The 21,392-nt window shown below is 37.3% G+C and overlaps 1 protein-coding gene and 1 pseudogene across 1 annotated transcript; one reads left to right on the top strand and one right to left on the bottom strand.

Moving 5' to 3' along the window:
* Window positions 1-6,510: 6,510 nt before the first annotated feature.
* Window positions 6,511-7,206, bottom strand: LOC136852235 (uncharacterized). Its single transcript, XM_067126685.1, has one exon. The coding sequence runs from the start codon at window positions 7,204-7,206 to the stop codon at window positions 6,511-6,513; it is 696 nt and encodes a 231-aa protein (XP_066982786.1).
* Window positions 7,207-7,854: 648 nt separating this feature from the next.
* On the top strand, window positions 7,855-8,635 carry LOC136852236 (uncharacterized; annotated as a pseudogene).
* Window positions 8,636-21,392: the final 12,757 nt, after the last annotated feature.

A 21,392-nucleotide genomic window follows, 5' to 3' on the forward strand; every position in this document is an offset into this window, starting at 1 on the left:
TAACCACTTCTGAATGAATAACCTAAAGTTGAACTTCTTGTAAAATATATACATAATAACCACTCCAGTATAAACAACTTAAAGTTGGACTTCTTACAAAAAAAAAAAAAAAAAAATAACCACTTCGGTATGAATTAAACTAATCTCTGTCTTAATTATCCATATGTCTTTTTATGATTTCATGAGCTTCAGTATCAGTGGCGTTGCTCTTTACATTTCGAACTAATTTCAATAATTGGGGAAAGTCAGTCAAGTTCAGTTGGTGGGCATTTTTTCCAGTGGTAGCTAGTCCTTTCTTTGCATGAAGTGGAGCTACAAGGCTTTTTCGTTTGAGACTGTTTCTGTACTAATTTTTTATACGATTTACAGCACTGAATAGTCTCTCCACTGACAAAAAATAATAATAATAAATAATCGTGAGTTTTTATTTTGAATTTAAAAAGCTTATAATAGTGGCTGATAGTCAAAAATTCCCTAGATTTCCTAGATTTTCAGAAATCCCCAAATTATTCCCGAAGCTCCTCAAAAGTCCCAAATCTAGGGAAAATTCCCTAAAAGTGGGAGCCCTGCTTAACAGTGACAGCGATGCAATAGTGTGTGTGACTGTGATCACGGGGACCAGACGTGGTGGCGTGTGTTGCTATGGTAACGCAGAATCTCTTTTCTCATTGGCTGACACACAGCCAATGATGGCACCTGCTGTCTTCAAAAAGCGCGGTTCACCGGAGATTCCCCTCGCCAACGTGCGATTGCCGGGCGTTTCGAGATACATACAAGTCAATGACATTGTTCACACACAGCGGTGAACTGTGCTTTTTGAAGACAGCAGGTGCCATCATTGGCTGTGTGTCAGCCAATGAGAAAAGAGATTCTGCGTTACCATAGCAACACATGCCACCACGTCTAGTCCCCGTGATCACAGTCACACACACTATTGCATTGCTGTCACTGTTAAGTATGGAGAGGGATCATTTTGATACAGATTTATTCATAAATGAAATTGGAAAACGCCCATCAATTTGGGACATGAAATCTCAGGAGTACAGAGACAGAATAGTTAAGAAAAAGGGTTGGGAAGAAATTGTGGATCTTTTCTGCACTTCTGAAGATATGAAGGAAAAACAAAACCTAGGTAAGTTAATTGGATAACATAACTTTATTACTTATGTTTGTATATCATCAATGGATATACAAAAGCATTATATCCTGACTCTCACATTTTCTTTCATTTACAATATGTGAGGGCTAGAGAAAGATAGCTAACCTCTGAAGCTTTATTAGCCCATAAAGAGTTCAGGACAATATTGGATACAAGTGATCCTTAGCAGCAGGCAGCTACCACTAACTCTCCCCTTGCTGTGCACTGCCAGGCACACTCCCCCCTCCAATGTCCAACATGTCTTACGGTTATGAATACGGCTAGCCCATACATGCCCCCACAAGATGGACAAATATATGTAGGGCGACAAATATTTTTCTATCTTCAAAATACAATAGTACAAGCGCCCTGTTCTTTTGCGGGAGCTGTCCTAGCTAACCGTGAACACAACAAAATAAAAAATAGAAAAAAAGACAAAATAACACATAATTAATACAACACTCACAGAATTACTAAAAATATGACAGATTATAGAGTTCAACAAAATTACATCTTATAATCGTCGTGCCACGCGGGTGGCCTCCTACACCTCTGTTGTCGAGATTCGGGAAAAGCCTCTAGTTCCTGAGAATCCTGATCAGGGGGTACTGGCGACGCTGGTGCCACTGAGAGGCGAAGGTGGTGCCTGTTGCGTACTGACACCCGACCACTTCCATCCAACCGTGCACGGTGCTGATGGTACCCGGTCCCAATGACTTCTGTTACCACACCAGTGCAATCCCAAAGTTTGGATGTGGGGTCCTGAATGCGGACATTTTGCCCCACTTGGAGGGGTTTCAGAGTCCGCGAATTTCCTTCTGTTTTCGCCGAGACCTTTCCATTCTTTTCAGCCATTTTCAGTTCTCTAGACCTAAGACATTTCTTCCAATATTTATTTACTCAGTAATACTGGCGGGAGATGGGCACCAAGTCCCTCAGGCATCGACCAGTAGCCAACTGAGCTGACGACACTTTTTCTCCGTGCAACGGTGTATTGTGATACTGCAAGAGGGCTCTGGCAACCTGATCTGTATCTAGACTACCCCCAGGCCCTAGGTGGTCACTGATGGCGAGTTTTGCTACCTTGACACCTGCTCCTGCGTGCCCATTTGATTGGGGATATAAAGCTGATGATATCCTGGATGACACGCCCCATCTTCTTAGAAAATTCCCCATCTCCTCGCTCAACAAATTGGTTCCACCGTCGGTAACCAGCTCCTCTGGGGCATCCCATCTGATAAAATACCCTCTGAATTTCTTGATGAGATGTCCTGACGTGGCACCATTAGGCAGATGGGCCACCTCTACCCAACCAGTCAACCTATCAGCAAAAGCCAAGTACGTGCGTCCATGGACTTGGAAGAGGTCAGCCACAACCTGTTGAAAGGGGTACTCTGGTGGGGGCGTCATGATCAAACGTTCTTGCTGCTGCGATGGGGTGTATGTCTCACATACTTGACACTTTGCCCTTTGATGCTCCAAGTCACCTGCTATGCCCGGCCAATACACCGATTGACGGACCCTTCTTAACATTGAGTCTAAACCTTGATGACCGCTGTGCATGTTAGCCGCTACCTGCTGCCGTAAACTTTCTGGGATGACCAAACGTACACACTCTTGGTCATAGGTATATGTTACCAATTTGCCTGATACTACTAACCATTCTCGCACACCAAAGAAAGGTTTTAAACACTCGAGCTCTTGACTCTTGCTCTGAGGCCACTCGCCATTGTAAACTCTCGTTAGTAGCAACTGGTACACCGGGTCATCTCGAGCGGCACTGACAACAGTCTCTTGATCCATTACGACCATGTCCTCCACCTCAAGCGCTGCCGCCAAGGTGGTTACCATAGCAGCCATAAGGTCATCGCTGAGTACCAAATCTATGTCTTCTGGCTTAGTGCGAAGGGAGGGGTAGCGAGAGAGTGTGTCAGCCACACAGTTTCTTTTTCCAGGCAAATATTTGATGCTGAAATGATACTGCAATGTCTTTTCCTTTAACCTAAATAATCTGGGATTAGTAATATCTTTTAACTCCCTGTTACCAAAGAGTTTCACTAAGGGACGATGGTCTGTAATCAATGTCAAATTTGGACAGCCTAACAAGAAAAGCCTGGCTTTTTTCAGACACTACACTACCGCTAGAGCCTCTCCCTCAACTGCAGCATACCCGCTTCAGTAGAGGTGAGATGTCTGCTGCCACATAACACCAAATGCCATCCCCCTTTGCAGCAGAAAGGGGTATCCACTGTAACACAGCTGCAATATTGTTGCAGTACCACAAATCCGATATCCTCTCTGCACCTGTCTGTCACGGCAGCTGTCGACCGTGATTTGTCGTAGTACCTCAGGCCTTCTTTGGCTAACTGACATATAGTACTCTTTGCCTTCTCGAATTCTTGTTGCAGCTGATCATCCCAATGTACTTTTTTCTTTGATGGCTTCTTAAGCAGATCCCTAAATGGAGCCATCACAGGGGCCGTGGCCATGAATGGGGCCAGCTGATTCACTAATCCATGTCACGCACGAATGTCAGTTATAGATGGCTCCGACGGCATGGGGAAATCCTTGACAGCTGATAGCCTATCCGCTGTTGGTTGGTAGGCATCCCAACCCAACTGATAACCCACAAATTCTACTTCCCGCCTACAAAACTTGAATTTAGACGGATTGAGTGTAATCCCATGTTTCTCACACAACTCCAAAAAATCAAACACATGCCAAAACGCTGGTTCAACACTCGTGTCATACAGCAGGGTATCATCAATGCACTTGTATTTTCTGGCAATATTTGTTATGACATCATCAAAACGTTTTATGTACACTTCCGGAGCCGAGCAATGGCCCATTGGGGTACGTAGATACTGATATTGTCCCCATAGTGTAATAATGGTAATCAACCTCCTACTCTCCTCATCCAGTTCCACCTGATGAAAACCAGTAGCCTATATGCGTCAGCCACTGTTTTAAAAGTGTGTGGTGGGACATTTGAGACCATATCAAATGGGGCAGCTGTGTGATGGGTTTCTCTTAAACACACCGCATTTAGCGGTTGAAAGTCCACTGTCCTTCTAGGCTGGCCATTTTTCTTGCCAGTTACTACCATCCTAGAACACCATTCGGTGGCCTCACCAGCTGGCACTCTGCGGATGATGCCTTGGCTCACGTATTTCTCAAACTGTTTCTTCACCTCATTCTCCCAATGCTTGGGAACAAGCAACGGTGTATGAAAGGCCACAGTCTTAGCATTTGGCACAACATGAATGAGGTGTGGGGGGGCCTTCCATCACCAGGAGGGGGCACTGGCTTGTATTAAATGTGGTGGCCGAAAAACATTGCATGAGTCATTCCTGCAAGCGGTCAACATTCATCTCGACCAGGGGGAAAGGTGGGTTCCTCTTGTTGGTAGGTGGGGCCAAGACCGTGGGGATACTGCCTGACGCGCTATACTGTCCTTTGGCACTGTCTCTTACCTCACACTTCATGTCTCCATTACTATTCCTTTGAGCCAATGAGGCTACGGTTGGCGGACTGTTCGTCGGAGGATGCACCGATATGACACTGTCAAAGTTACAAGCAATTTCACTGCTCTCACAGACACTAGACACTTTAGCATAAGGGAAATCTCTTGGCACTAAACACAGCTCTTTACATGAATCTAAAGATAAGAAAACACATGAGGATGATTTAGCAAAATAAACCATCTGCTCACACTTCACAGAACCTATTTTAATGCAACACCGGGTCACCCCCCGTACTGGCACTGCCTTCCCCACTATGTCCACTAACTTCACCTTCGGTTTTTGCAATTAACCCTTGTTCAACCCCAATAAACGAAGATGCTGTGTGCCAGCCACACATACTTCTGCCCCAGTATTGGCTACCGCCACTACCTGACCCCATTTTCTACTACTAGGGATGCGAATATCTATCCTCACCTTAGGCAGGTTACTACGACCTGTACACGACACTTTAACAGTCGCCAAAGACTTTTTATCTACCTGACTTTTCTTCTTTCCTTTCAGGCAACACCTGGCTAAATGCCCTTTACCACCACAATTAAAGCACTCAACTTCTTTTGCCGGACAGGCTTGGCGCCCATGACCATGATATCTGTTGCAACTACTACACTTAGACCTATCCTTTGATGGGTCCCTCTGCTGCTTGCCCATACCTGCAGCCATGGCATCCGCCGCGGGTGGCTCCTCTTCATCGGACAGTTCGACTGCCGCCCCAAAAACGTTGGGTTTACCACCCAATGAGTCACGAGCTGCCGCCTCGAATGCTAAGCATTTTGTTTTCAAATCCTCCAATGACATAGACTCACCTGCCGACTGATACAACTCTCCTTTTAGCATGGGGTTATGTAGGCCGACCATTATCTTCCTAACAAGAATATACTCTGCTAAATCACTAGAACACAACGGGCACATAAATCTGCAATCAGTCGCCTGTTGGAGACACTTATTAAAGTAAACTTTAATGGATTTTTCAGTCGACTGATGGCTACTGAAGAATGTGTCCCATAACACAGCTTGGTTGGATGACGATGTCACTAGCTCCTGTATTGCATCCAGCATCGCCGAGGGTGTCATCGCAAATATTTCATCTGATGACAGCTTTGCATCCAAAACACTCTGCAGTGCAGCCTCGCACCAGACACGTAGATGCATGACGGCTTCTATACCCACCCATTTGTTCAGGTGAAGCCAACACTCTACTGAACTCCTCCAACTTCAGAATGCAGACAGGGACATGTCTAACTTGCACTTTTCGGGCGCCGCTACTGCTGGGGCCCTGCCTGACACAGGAGACTGCGGAGGTACAGAACTATTCCCTTGAAGTGCTGATAACTGACGTGTCAATGCTTCAATCGCTGCCTGTTGAGACTGCAATGCACATGAGATCCTGCCAGCTCCTTCTGCCGGTGCAGCCGGCAAGTTTGCAGACCTTCTTGGGGGCGTGGCCCTTCGCACATGCCAACTCATCTTGATTCAATTGTTGGTTCTTGATTGTCACTGCGCCATGTGAGGGCTAGAGAAAGATAGCTAACCTCTGAAGCTTTATTAGCCTATAAAGAGTTCAGGACAATATTGGATACAAGTGATCCTTAGCAGCAGGCAGCTGCAACTAACTCTCCCCTTGCTGTGCACTGCCAGGCACACTCCTCGCCTCCATTGTCCAACATATCTTACGGTTACGAATACGGCTAGCCCATACACAATATAATCTTATATTCACATCAAACAAATTTCTAATAACTAGGAAGACTATATTTTATCCTTTTTTGTTCTTTGTCAGACTTGAAAACTTTCCTAAATCATTCTGTCCTGCCATTAGAGTTTACCTTCATTTACAAAGTAATCTGCATATTATCTGTCTTGGGCAGAGGTTGCAGACATGCCTCCTCTTGGAACATTACTTTCATGTAGGCCTACCATAGATGGTTGATAAAGTATATCTTCATACCTATGACCATCTCTTGTCCTTATATAGTTATGCAATATGCAACATGCCTTTATTATATCCTCAGCAAAGTCAATGTTGACATTGAGAGGCCTGTGGAATATGCGCCACATATTAGCTAAGATACCAAAGGTACATTCTATATACCTACGTGCTCTTGACAATCTGTAATTAAATATGTTCTTCTTGTATGACAGGTGTTTTCCACTGTATGGTCGCATAATATTTTCCATAATTCCAAAGGCCTCATCTCCAACAGTTACATGAGGTAAGCATCTTGTGTCATCAGTGGAAATAGGCTCTGGGTCAGGTACATCCAGTGTATTTTCCACAAGCTTTTTGTATAACAAGGAATGAGTAAAAATGGCTGAATCACTGCTTTTTCCATATGCACCAATATCCACATAAGTAAATGAATAATTAGCATCACATACTGCTAGCAACATAGTTGAAAAGAAAGACTTATAATTATAATACAGAGATCCTGAACCCCTTGGTTGGACTAACCTAATGTGCTTTCCATCAATAGCACCTATGCAATTAGGGAAATTTGCATACTTCTCAAACCCCTTTGTCATTTCCTCCCACCTCTCCTTCGACATCTCTGGCATGTGCACGGTCTTCTTCAGTCTTGCCCATATCACTGCACGCACTTCCTGCAATATATATGCCTGAGATTGTTGATTTTCCGAGCCGGTAGTCATAAAGCAATTCGGTAATAGAGCATCCAGTGGCCAAGTACCTAAAGAAAAAGTAACATTTTCAATTGCATTAGTAATAGGCCTATCGAAGAAGATTCCAAATAATTTCACACACACACTCACCTCTGTCCTCAGTTTTGATATATATATATATATAGTGTATATATATATATATATATATATATATATATATATATATATATATATATATATATATATATATATATATATATATATATATATATATATATATATATATATTATATATGTGTGTGTGTTTGTCTCTACTTATGTATATATATGCATATATATATATATATATATATATATATATATATATATATATATATATATATATATGTGTGTATCTAGCTATATATTTGTATATCTTTAATTCCCTCTGTCATACCAACTCGTCCACATACACAAATTTCTCTCTCTTTCTCTCTCTCAAACACACACAGGAAAATGTGACTAGAGATTTTATTTACAAGTGAAAGAATCAAACTAAATCAATTTTATAATATGTATATTTACTACTTTTCAGGTATGTCCTTGCAAAAGAAGTGGAAAAATTTACGGGATAACTACGCAAGGGAATTAAGGAAACAGAAAAATCTACCGTCTGGATCAAACGCAAGAAGCAACACACATTTATTTCAGGAGATTACAGTTTTTGGAGAGTTCCGTCTCTAACAAAGAAACTACCAGCAACATTGATGTGGGCGGAGCAGAAGCAGATGATGACGACGTTGACATAACAGAAGAATATCGCGGCATGGGAGTCACACCAGCAAAGAAGAAACCGGAGCAGAATCTTAGTGATCAGCATGTTGTTGATATTTTAGAAAAGAGTTTAGCAGCAAGACAAACAGAAGCACAGCTACAGAATGATGAAGATAAACTGTTTTGCTTGTCACTCTTTAAAGAACTGAAAAAAGTGCCAAAAAATAACCGCTTACTGACCAAAATTGAGCTGCTAAATGTGCTTCATCATGCTCACACAGCTGGAACATACCACTCCATTCAGCCACCCCATCATTCACTCTCATATAGTCAACCATACCCACATTACCCAGGACACTATTCAACCACACTCACCACATATCAGTCTACATCAGACAACTCCGTCACCGGCTGCACAACCAAAGTTTCTGGCACTCAACCAGTTTGCCATACACACCTGAATATGCAACCATATGCAAGCACCTCACACTATAGTAACACACCGACACCACCACCAACAGTCCACCCAAATATTCCTTCACCAGGGACTGTTAGCCAAGTTTCTGATACACAGTCAGAATATATTGATAAGTTTGACTCCTAGAAACCAAAATACACGGTATGTAACGAGAAATAGAGTTAATAAATGCATGTAATTTTTTTCCAGGGAAATGGTTGTTTGATTTATATATAGAACACATTTCCTTCAATAAAACTGATTATAGTAAACGACTCACCTTAAAGTTTGGTCTAGTTTTTGTTCTGGGCAGATGGAATCCCTCATTAAGGTGTTGGTCTTCGATATGTCTATCTTGATTAAGTCTAACAGAGCATCGAAAGATTTCATAGACATTCTAAAATAATTAAAAAAATTTTTCTTCATGCTGTCTTAAAGATGGGTACGATGTTACATATAAACCAAAGGTATGTCTATCATGTAAAACTGGGTGTACCCAATGCCGTCTTTGGCGCTTTTTGCGCCGATTCAGTCTGCGATTCAACAGCCAAACGTAAGCTATTTCTTCCAAGTCCATTCTGACACTGGATGTCACAAAAAAGTATGTATATATATATATATATATATATATATATATATATATATATATATATATATATATATATATATATATATATATATATATATATATATATATATATATATATATATATATATATATATATATATATATATATATATATATATATATATATATATATATATATATATATATATATATATATATACTGTATATGTATATATATATATATATATATATATATATATATATATATATATATATATATATATATATATATATATATATATATATATATATATATACTGTATCAAGAAGCATTAGCGCGCGTTGGCCGCCGCAGTCAAAAACGCTTCGTGTGAACGATTACAGCGTTAAACGAGCGGTGGCCGCCGCGGTTAAAAACGCCCTGTGTGAACGTAGCCTAGGCTACGTTCACACAGGGCGTTTTTAACCGCTCGTTTAACGCTGCTATCGTTCACACGAAGCGTTTTTGACCGCGGCGGCCAACGCGCGGTAATGCTTCTTTATATATATATATATATATATATATATATATATATATATATATATATATATATATATAGATAGATAGATAGATATACACTTTTTTGTGACATCCAGTGTCAGAATGGACTTGGAAGAAATAGCTTGCGTTTGGCTGTTGAATCGCAGACTGAATTGGCGCAAACAGCGCCAAAGGGCATGGGGTACACCCAGTTTTACATGATAGACATACCTTTCCACTCATGACACAAGATGCTTACCTCATGTAATTGTTGGAGATGAGACCTTTGGGATTATGGAAAATGTTATGCGACCATACAGTGGAAAACAGCTGTCACACAAGAAGAAAATATTTAATTACAGATCGTCAAGAGCACGTACTGTAGGTACATAGAATGTATCTTTGGTATCTTAGCTAATAAGTGGCGCATATTCCATAGGTCTCTCAATGTCAACATTGACTTTGCTGAGGATATAATAAAGGCGTGTTGCATATTGCATAACTATATAAGGGCAAGAGATGGTTACAGGTATGAAGATATACTTTATCATCCACCTATGCATAGTAGGCCTACATGAAGGTCATGTTCCAAGAGGAGGCATGTCTGCAACCACTGCCCAAGACAGATAATATGCAGATTACTTTGTAAATAAAGGTAAACTCGAATGGCAGGACAGAATGATTTAGGAACGTTTTCAAGGCTGACAAAGAACAAAAAAGGATAAATTATAGTCTTCCTAGTTATTAGAAATTTGTTTGATGTAAATATAAGATTATATTGTAAGTGAAAGAAAATGTGAGTTTCAGGTTATAATGCTTTTGTATGTCCATTGTGTTATTCAATTAACTTACCTAGGTTTTGTTTTTCCTTCATATCTTCAGAAGTGCAGAAAAGATCCACAATTTCTTCCCAACCCTTTTTCTTGACTATTCTGTCTCTGTACTCCTGAGATTTATGAATAAATCGGTATCAAAATGATTCTTCTCCATAGTTAACAGTGACAGCAATGCAATAGTGTGTGTGACTGTGATCACGGGGACCAGACGTGGCGTGGGTTGCTATGGTAACGCACAATCTCTTTTCTCATTGGCTGACACACAGCCAATGATGGCACCTGCTGTCTTCAAAAAACGCGGTTCACCGCTGTGTGTGAACGATGTCATTGACTTGTATGTATCTCGACATGCCCGGCAATCGCGCGTTGGCGAGGGGAATCTCGCTACCGCGGCGTATTGGAAACCGCCGCGATACGCCGCGGTTACGTGTGAACGATTCCATAAGCTAACATTGAACAATCGACCGCGCGTATCTCAACGCGCGGTTGAAAACGCCCTGTGTGAACGTAGCCTTCCTGGTATCCATTCAGTTAACCAACACCGCTCCTAACCTGCGTTTTTTGCTCCTTCATACATATTTTGGACCAACCTCGCATACTTTATACTTTTCCGGTGTTCCTTTTACTCGCATACATCTTCAAACCTCTTGGTATGGGACTCTATCATATGCGTTTGCCAGATCTATGAATACTATGTACAGTCCTTTCTGCTTTTCCCGGTGTTTTTCCATCATCTGCCTGAGGGCAAACACTGCATCTATCGTTCCTCTTCCTGGCATGGAACCAAACTGTTCTTCACCTACAGATGTTTCTTCTCTAATTCTTTGATCCATTATTCTTTCCAAGACTTTCGTGGTGTGAGACATTAGCTTTATTCCTCTGTAGTTTGCACAATCCTGGATGTCAACCTGCTCTTTATAGACAGGCACAATAAAGCCTTCTCTCCATTCTTTTGGTGTCTTTTCATGACTGTATAATTTCTTTGCTAGGTCCCACAGCATGTCTATTCCTTCTTCTCCCAGGCTCTTCCACATCTCTGCAGGAATTCCATCTGGTCCTATTGCCCGACGCCTACGGGGACGACGTAATACAATCCGATTTCTGATATATACAAATAGAAGTTATAAAAAAATTATACACTTGTATAAACATATGTATATATATATGTGTGTGTGTGTGTATGTGTGTGTGTAACAGAATCACGAAAATACAGAACGTGATGAATATATAAATAGACAAAATCCACGAAAGAAAGAGAAACATGGAGTGCTGCAAAGCCTTTCGACTTATAGTCCTTTACTTAGCAGACTCAGTAAAGGACTATAAGTCGAAAGGCCTTGCAGCATTCCATTGTTTCTCTTTCCTTCTTGGATTTTGTCTTTATATATATATATATATATATATATATATACATGTATATGTATATATAACATATATATATATATATATATATATATATATATGTATATATATATATATATATATATATATATATATATATATATATATATATATTTATACATATGTATATATATATATTATATATGTGTATATATATACATACATACATACATATATATATATACATTATATATATATATATATATATATATATATATATATAGTATTATACATAAAAAAACTATTTTCTTTATGGATCACTGTTGCAGGTACTAAACAAGCCATGTTAACAAAGTAATTTCTTCCCATTCTAAGGTTTTATAACGATACTTAGAGAAAATGGTTAAATAAGGACTATCATAAGAAAGGAGCTTTGGCTTATCTGAAATAAAATTGTCCTTAAAAGGGCAAAACAATACAAATACTTGGCAAATGAACAGACATAGGCCTAACGCTTTCTTGATCAAGATTCTTTTCCTTGTTGCTACCAGTCTTAAAGGCTATTTTTCATTGGTTTGTTGCTTCAACCACTTTTAAAATAGAGAAATTATTTTCATTTATTCGGATTAATATGTACTTCGAATAAGGTTTAAATGATGAAGCATCTTACCAAATGAACAGTTTGAACACACAGGTGTAGTCTAGGCTACCATACTTCACTTTCTTGTTATTACTAATCTATGAGACATATCATTTGATGAAAACGTAAATTAAGCCAGTATTTTTTAAACAAATAAAATACAAATATTTTCACGTTGAACTAGATAATAGAAGCTGTTTCCTACGGTTTTTACGTCGTCCTCAAAACATTCTCACCAAGTGTGGCGTTTAGTTGTTAGTTGAGAAACCACGTATGATTAAATGCTTTGTTCAACAACTCTAACGGTTCCTTTGCATATCTGAAACTAAAAAAATAGATGGAGTAGACAGTATCCTATAGGCCTACCTACGGCAAAGAATCCTTAATGCACAAAATACAGCAAGTTTCCTTGTGCATCACAGTAACGTTTAAAAGACAAGACTTGTTGACGCAACCAGTAACATATCGGTCTAGGCCTACTTGCTACTAAGCATTTTTGATAATGGGCAAGATTTTTTTTACGCTACATTATGTGGCATATGTAAGATTAATGATGTTCTGATTTCGAAATACAAATCGTAGCTACATTTATATACGCCAAGAATATGGTGAAAATGGAAAACATAGTAATAGAGAAGCGTATCTGTTGCTAACAGACATTTGTCTCATTAGCTTAAAATTGTGGGTAAACAAAATCAATTATGCTTTACTTGCCTGTGAAATGTTACTCCATTTTCTCTGAAGAGATCTTCTGCCCATTTCTGCAATTATAAGCTTGCACAACGTACCATAATGAAGATAATGAACGTGAAAGTCACAATTCACACTTAACACTTATTAAATTCCCGCGGTCCCGGGGGTTTAAAGACGGCAGCAGGACTCCGTGGCTGCAAGCAGCGCCGCCCTGGTGGCAATACACCAAACTACATGGTACTAATCTCCAGATATTATTGGCCCTCTATGTGTGTTTGATGAGATAGTTTTTTTTAAATACTGTATAGAAATGACCTTGGTCATTGTACTGAAGGCAGATTCATACACCAAACCCTCCCGACATACACTACACATGAATGTGTGCATATATATATATATATATATATATATATATATATATATATATATGTATATATATAAATTTATATATATATACATGTATATACTCGTATAGCCTATATATACTGTGTATGAGTGTATGTGTACAAGGAGATAAAGAGAAAAGTAAGTCCTTTGGGCTAGTTCGTATGAATGTGTGCTCATGTCGAATAATAATAATAATAATAATAATAATAATAATAATAATAATAATAATAATAATAATAATAATGCATTTGACCGTTCTTTCCTAAACTTAATTTTACAATGTAAAAACCTATAACGAAAGCATCACAGAATTAAAGTGATGTAGATAAAGACCTGCATCTCTCTCTCTCTCTCTCCATTTAATTTTATGATAAGGGACTCAGCAAAGAAGCTATAGAACCTACCTTTCATAATTCCGCTGATTAGGAAAATAAAAAAAAAAATTACCCAGAATAGGTTCACTAGCGGATCCAGGAAAATTTCTTTAGGGGGGCCATCAATTTTCATATTATACATACGTACACTCATAAACACACACACACACACACACACACACACACACACACACACACACACATATATATATATATATATATATATATATATATATATATATATATATATATATATATACTCTCAATTTTATTTCTATAATAGATTTTTATTTTTTTTCGATTTTTATATTTCTTATTTATGTTATCATCTAAATCTTCAATATATTATTTTGTCATTATTTTTCATGGGGGAGGCACGTGCCCAGGTGCCTCCCGCCTAGATCCGTAAGTGAATAGGTTATACAGAGAAAAGGGCCAGATAGTGCTGATGAAGGAAGAAACTGTTGTTTGTTGTCCTGAAAAATTGTGAAAATCTTTTATAACTTTGCTCCCTGAGCAAAAGGATTTCAACAAAAATAAAATGAATATTATAACCTTCAAATGGATGGGATGAAGCGGTAAGAAACTGAATAACATCACATGGAGATTGAAAGGAACATAATATCTGCTGAGCGCCCCAGATCAAAGATCGTACTTACATGATGATAATCGCAATGGCGCCGTTTTCTTTCGTGGATTCGCGTTTTCAAACGCATATAAACTATTTTTAAACCGATAGTACATTTCGCATTGTGAAACACGACTGAGTTAAAAGTAAATATTACGAACTCCAAAGACAAAGCAAATAAAATCCACCTTTGTGGTATCTCACTTGTTTCTCTTTGGCTAAATAGACAGACTGAAATGACCGATAACACACGAATCTTGAATATCGGTGAATGCCTCAGCATAACTCGCCCGCTGGGATTAACGCTATTGATCCGACCTTCGGATCTCGCGTTATTTGACGATAGCTTGGATCACAAATCATCCGTGTTCATACAGAACAATTCACGGAATATTTGGATGATATTCTGCATCGATACTACGTGCTAGAAAGCGTAATAGCTAAGAGAAAAGTAACATATATTCATGGGCGTTCAAATGTAGGTCTGATGTTTCAAAAACCGAGACAAAAGAACAGGTTTTTCGAATGTTTCTCTATATGTCTAGCCGTCATAATAATGGCAGTTAACCGTAACAAATGAACTATTTACGACTGAAAAATCATATTAGTTAAAAGAATAGTTATAGCTAATATTCAAGGGTGTTCAAATGTAGTTCTTATGTTTTAAGTCTAGTATTTCAAATACGAAGGCAAAAGAATCGGTTTTACGTATGTTGCTCTATACGCCTAGCCTTCCTAATGATGGCAATTAACCGTAACAAATAAACTATTTACGATCGAGATCATTACGGGAATGTTGCCCAACAGGCGACGCGTGAGGGGAAGAAAAATAAGGTAATGAATGCTAGACGGAACGCCATTACAAGAGACGGCTCTATGGTGATTGCTGACGGGGAAGCGTCCGATGTAAGTTAATGAACTTGTTAATTGGTTGGTTTTGGTTAATTCTTCAAATTTACTTCTGAATATATATAATATATATATATATATATATATATATATATATATATATATATATATATATATATATTTATATATGTAAATATACAGTATACACACACACACACACACACACACACACACATATATATATATATATATATATATATATATATATATATATATATATATATATATATATATATATATAGGCTTATGCATATGCACACACATATATATGTATACATAGGCCTATATGTTATATATTTTATATATATAAACAGTATATATAAGCCTATGTAATTACACACATACATATATATATATGTATATATATATATATATATATATATATATATATATATATATATATATATATATATATATATATATATATATATATATGTCTGCTATTTTTCCTTATACCTTTGTTTATTAAACACACAAATTACGGTATACTTTCGTTTTCCTTTACGACTATATGTGCTTTTTGAAAGATCTGATGTGCATATGGATATAACAGCATACATGTATGTATGACTAGTGTATGCATTCATACAAATTAATTGTATATAATGAAAGATTAGTCATAATCGCACTTTATCTGTAGTATTTTTTCACCGCATCTAATCTTTAAATACATATTTAAGACAATAGTTTTATTTTCTTTGTTCCTGAAGAAATGAGATTGCAAGTACCAATTTCTACTATGACATTTGTCATTTAGGTTAATTGTGTTATTATCACTATTCTCTTATTATCATCTTATGCCTATATTTTTATTATTTTTACGTAATATTTTCAATTTTATCTGTATTCATGTTTACCTTATCAATTCTATGTATATTGTCCGTATTTTCTTTTCTCACTATTTCCTACATGCTTTCCTTATTTCCTCTACGATTATCTCATTATTTCTATGTACATTTTCCTTACTATCTCTAATACACGTTTCCCTGTAATCTCTATGCTTATTTTCTTATTGTCTCTATGCATATTTCCTTATAATGTCCTAATTATCTCTTTGCATATTCACCTAACTATCTCTATGCATATTTTCCTAATTATTTCTACGTATATTTTCCTAGTTATCTCTATGCATGTATTCCTAATTATCTCTATTCATGTTTTCGTATTTATCTCTATTCATATTTTCCTAATTATTTCTGTGAATATTTTCCTAATCTTCTCTATGAATGTTTTCCTAATGGTCTCTATGCATATTTGCTTAGTAATTTCTATGGACATTTTCACAATTATCTCTATGCGCATATTTTCCTGATTATATTTATGGATATTTTCCTAATTATCTCTGTTCATATTTTCCTAATTATATCTGTACATATTTTCATAATTATCTACGCCATATTTTCATAATTATCTCTATGCATATTTTCCTAATTATCACTACGCCTATTTTTCTGACTATCTCCATGAATATTTTCCTAATTATTGCTATGCATGTTTTCCTGATTATCTCAATGCATAATTTCCTAAATATCTCCATGAATATTTTCCTAATTATTGCTATGCATGTTTTCTAATTATCTCAATGCATATTTTCCTAACTGTCGCCATGAATATTTTCCTAATTATTTCCATGCATTTTTTCCTAATAATCTCTATGCTCATTTTTACACATTTTGATATCGTCTTCCATTTAGAGGCCTAAATAGCAAACCATGATTATAAGATCATAATTATGATTTCTAAATGAATTGAATTATAGTTATGTACATTCTGTTACTAATTCTCTCTTATTTCATTATAATTATGCAAATTCTGTTACTGTTCCATGTTTATTTCGTCATCATTTCTATGAATAATTAAATATTCTCTCTTTGCCTATTCTTAACATACCTTTTCTCGCTCTTTTTTCTTAATTCCTATGAATGATTCAATATTCTCTCTGTGCCTATTCTTACATACCTTCCCTCATGCTTTTTCTTAATTGCTCCCTTCCAGTCCAGTGACATTTATGACGTCGGGCGTGTGCAGAGACAAAGGTCTGCTATGCATCAAGATCAATAATCTGATCTCAGCTCCCAGGATGGTTGCTTGGTCCGACAAGCAATGACCTTGGTCTGACCTTAACCTCCGTATTTTAATGAATGAAGGGGGGATGGCTATTCTCATTAAAGGGATACCACGTTATTCATATTACAGGGATACAACATCGTTCACAATAAGGGAATATCACGTTGTTCACACTAAAGGGATACAACATTAGAGAGATTCCACATTATTCACATTAGAGGGATAGCACATTATTCACACTAAAAGATTACCACATTATTCACATTAAAAGGATGTCCCATCATTCATACCAAAAGGATACCACATTATTTACATTAGTGTTACTCCATTATACATTATTCACATCAAAGGGATGCCTCGACATTCACATTAGAGGGAGACTACATTACTCACTCTTATGGCATATTGAATTATTCATATTAGAGGGATACCCCATTATCCACGTTAACGGGATATCACATTATTCACATCAAAGGAATACCGCATTAGAGGGATACAATATTATCCAAATTAGAGGGAAATAACATTATGCACGTCAGAGGGATAACACTTTATGCACATTAGAGGATATCACATTATTCGCATTAGAGGGATACGACATTATTTGCGCCAGAGGGATTCGACATTATGCACATCAGTGGGATTCTACATCGTGTATATGAGAGGGATACTACGTTACTTACATTAGAGGGATACGAATGATTCACATTAAAGGAATGCCACATTATTCACATAACAGGAATACTATATTATTCCCACTAAAAGGATACCACATTATTCACATTAGAGGGATACCACATTATTCATATTAGACGGATACCACATTATTCACATTAAAGGAATACCACACTGTTCACAGCAGAGGGATACTACATTGTTCATATTAGAGGGACACCAAATTATTCACATTAGAGGAATACCACATTAGAGAGATAACATATTGTTCACATTAAAAGGATACCCCATTTTTCAAACTAAAGGAATACTCTATTATTCACATTAAAGGTATACCACATTACTCATATTAAAGGGATGCATTCTTATTCACATTAAAGGGATTTCACATTATTCTCATTAAAGGGATACCACATTATTCACATGAAAGGGATACCACATTATTCACACTGAAAGAATACTCTATTATTCATATTAAAGGGATACTCCGTTATTCAGGTTAAAGGGATGCCCCATTATTCACAGTAGAGGGATACCACATAAATTCATATTAAAGGAATACCAAAGCATTCATATTAAGGGGATACCATATTCTTCACACAAAAGGAATACTCTTTTATTTACATTAAATGGATACCACATTATTCATATTAAAGGGATACATCCTTATTCACATTAGAGGAATTTCACATTATTCTCATTAAAGGATGCCACATTATTATTATTAAAGGGATATCACATTTTTCACATGAAGGGATACAACAGTATTCATACTAAAGGAATACCCTATTGTTCACATGAGAAAGATACTCCATTATACACATTAAAAGGATGCCCCATTACTCGAAATAGAGGGATACCACATAAATTCATATTAAAAAGATACCAAATTTTATTCATATTAAAGGGATACCTCATTATTAACGCTACAGGGATACCACCTTATTCACATGAGAGGGATACTACATTATTCACATTAGAGTGATAACACATTGTTCACATTAGAGGATGCCACATTATTCACATTTAAGGGACACGACAATATTCTTATTAAGGGGATACCATATTATTCTCATTAAAGGGATTTCACATTATTCACACTGAAGGGATACCACGTAATTCCCATTAGAGGGATACCACAGTGTTCACATTAGAGAGATACCACATTATTCACATTACAGAGATACCACATTATCATTATCCACACTAAAGGAATACCACATTATCCATACTAAAGTAACACCACATTATTCATACTAAAGGGATACCATCCCTGTGGAATCCCTCGTATTGTACTCCTTTATTTTCCGTCATAAATCTTTTTTAATTTATGTTTTTTAAATGAAATGATCGATTGGACTGTCAGCCAATTGACCTTCACTTGTCTTGACCTGAGATTAGAGGAAAGACATACGGTTTATGCAAATAAATAGGACTTTTTGGTCTTTAATACAAGTCTGTTCTATTCTTGAGATATAGTTTTCATTTTTTTTATAATTACAGTTTGTCTCTGGGTTATGGCGTTATTGCCATGTGTTTCAGGTTGAGGGTCGACGTGAATTTTCTGACCATCGTATAAAATAAGGACTAAAGCAATTAAGAGGGAAACGGAAATGACTGTTTTTTTTTTTATCAAATTATGTATGTTTTAAATAACACACACACAGACATATATATGTATATACATACATAGATGTGTGTGTGTATGAATATGAACTAAGTACGTAGGTAGGATTGCGTGTACATTTGATATAGAAACTGGCAGATGCATGGATAGATACTAGGCTCCTGTTTTCAAGATGCAAGGTTAGATCCCAACATGACCCCACCACCACCACCACGCCCAGGTCGACTCATCATCTGCTGAGGTCGTGAAAAGGTCACAGAACCAGGGACGTCAAATCCAGAAGGCCCTGTCCTTCTGAGACCACGCCCTCAAAATGGGAAAAGGGTTATTATAAAAAACTGTTATTGATTTTGATATATAAGCATATATCTTTTAAACTGTAATGCGTTCTTTAATTCAGCAACTATCGTGGTAAGGGCAGAGGTCATTGAAGGAGTGGGTCTAACATTCCTTCAGCTGCTGTTGTTCTAGTTCCGAGGGCGTGTCTTGCGTCCGTACGGCGAAGCGTGATGAAGACGTTAGGTCATGCCTTTCTTTTTTGCTCTTTGTTCTGTACGCAAAAGATGTTATTTATCTCTGGTGAATTCTGTGACGTCATTCGCCGACCTTCATCTTCTGCAGCTGACATCTTATAAGAATTCGGGTTGAAATCAAATCATAGTCATTTCTTCTCGGCTAAAAAGACACTTATGAACCGCAAATAAACATTGAAACAGAACCTGAAAATTCACGAGACAAACAGACAAATCAACAGGAAACAGCAAAAGAAACGGCCATCTGACGAACAGAAACAAGGCCATTACGCATGCCATGCAGTGAACGACATTACGGAGATTCAGCATGCGCCGTCACGCCGTTCTTATTACGATCAATACCCGATCATTTCCCTTGTCCCTCCCTCATGACAAAGAGGGAACGATGGTCGTCGTTTGTCATCATTAATAACGAATGAGTTCGTCTGCTCTAGTTTGCCTTCTCCATCTACTGTAGATGCTCACAGAATGACCGACGCGAGGAGGAATGGGGTTAATGAACGTCTAATAGGATGTAATGAGAATTTTGATATTCGCCCCCATTGGCTAATGATCTAGTGTGATCATCCCGTCCACGGCTCGAATTCGAGAAAGAAGAGTTGCTGCGTCATGGCTCTCTTACGCAAAGGAAGTGTAACAATCTCTGAACTGGTTGATGTAATAATTTCTGTAAATCGGAGCTGCAAAGTCTGTGGTCATTGACGCGAAAAATGGTTTTCACAAAACTGTCGATAAGGTACTGTTTATGGACCATTCCCTTAATACATTTACGTTTTATGAATAATTTCTCACCTGTTATTCATAAAGAAATTAATAAAACTATTTAGCAAATTTTAAAAATGGCCACAAAAACTAGCTATAAATAAAATATCATGAAGAAATCTAGTTCCTACTCCCACTTTGGAATCTAATATTTGACTTAGTCACGGAACCAGTAACTTCAACGGAAAGTTAAATCAGCTATTGATTATATGTTAGTTCTGTACATTGATGAACCTACTTGTAAATTTATGCTTATTGCTGTACATCGTTCGTCTAACTTGATGTTTAATTGTTGTATATATGCAAGATATTAATAAAATATTGATGAACACGATAAAAAAATT

The sequence above is a fragment of the Macrobrachium rosenbergii genome, chromosome 25, assembly GCF_040412425.1.
Source record: "Macrobrachium rosenbergii isolate ZJJX-2024 chromosome 25, ASM4041242v1, whole genome shotgun sequence".
NCBI classification, from domain to species: domain Eukaryota; kingdom Metazoa; phylum Arthropoda; class Malacostraca; order Decapoda; family Palaemonidae; genus Macrobrachium; species Macrobrachium rosenbergii.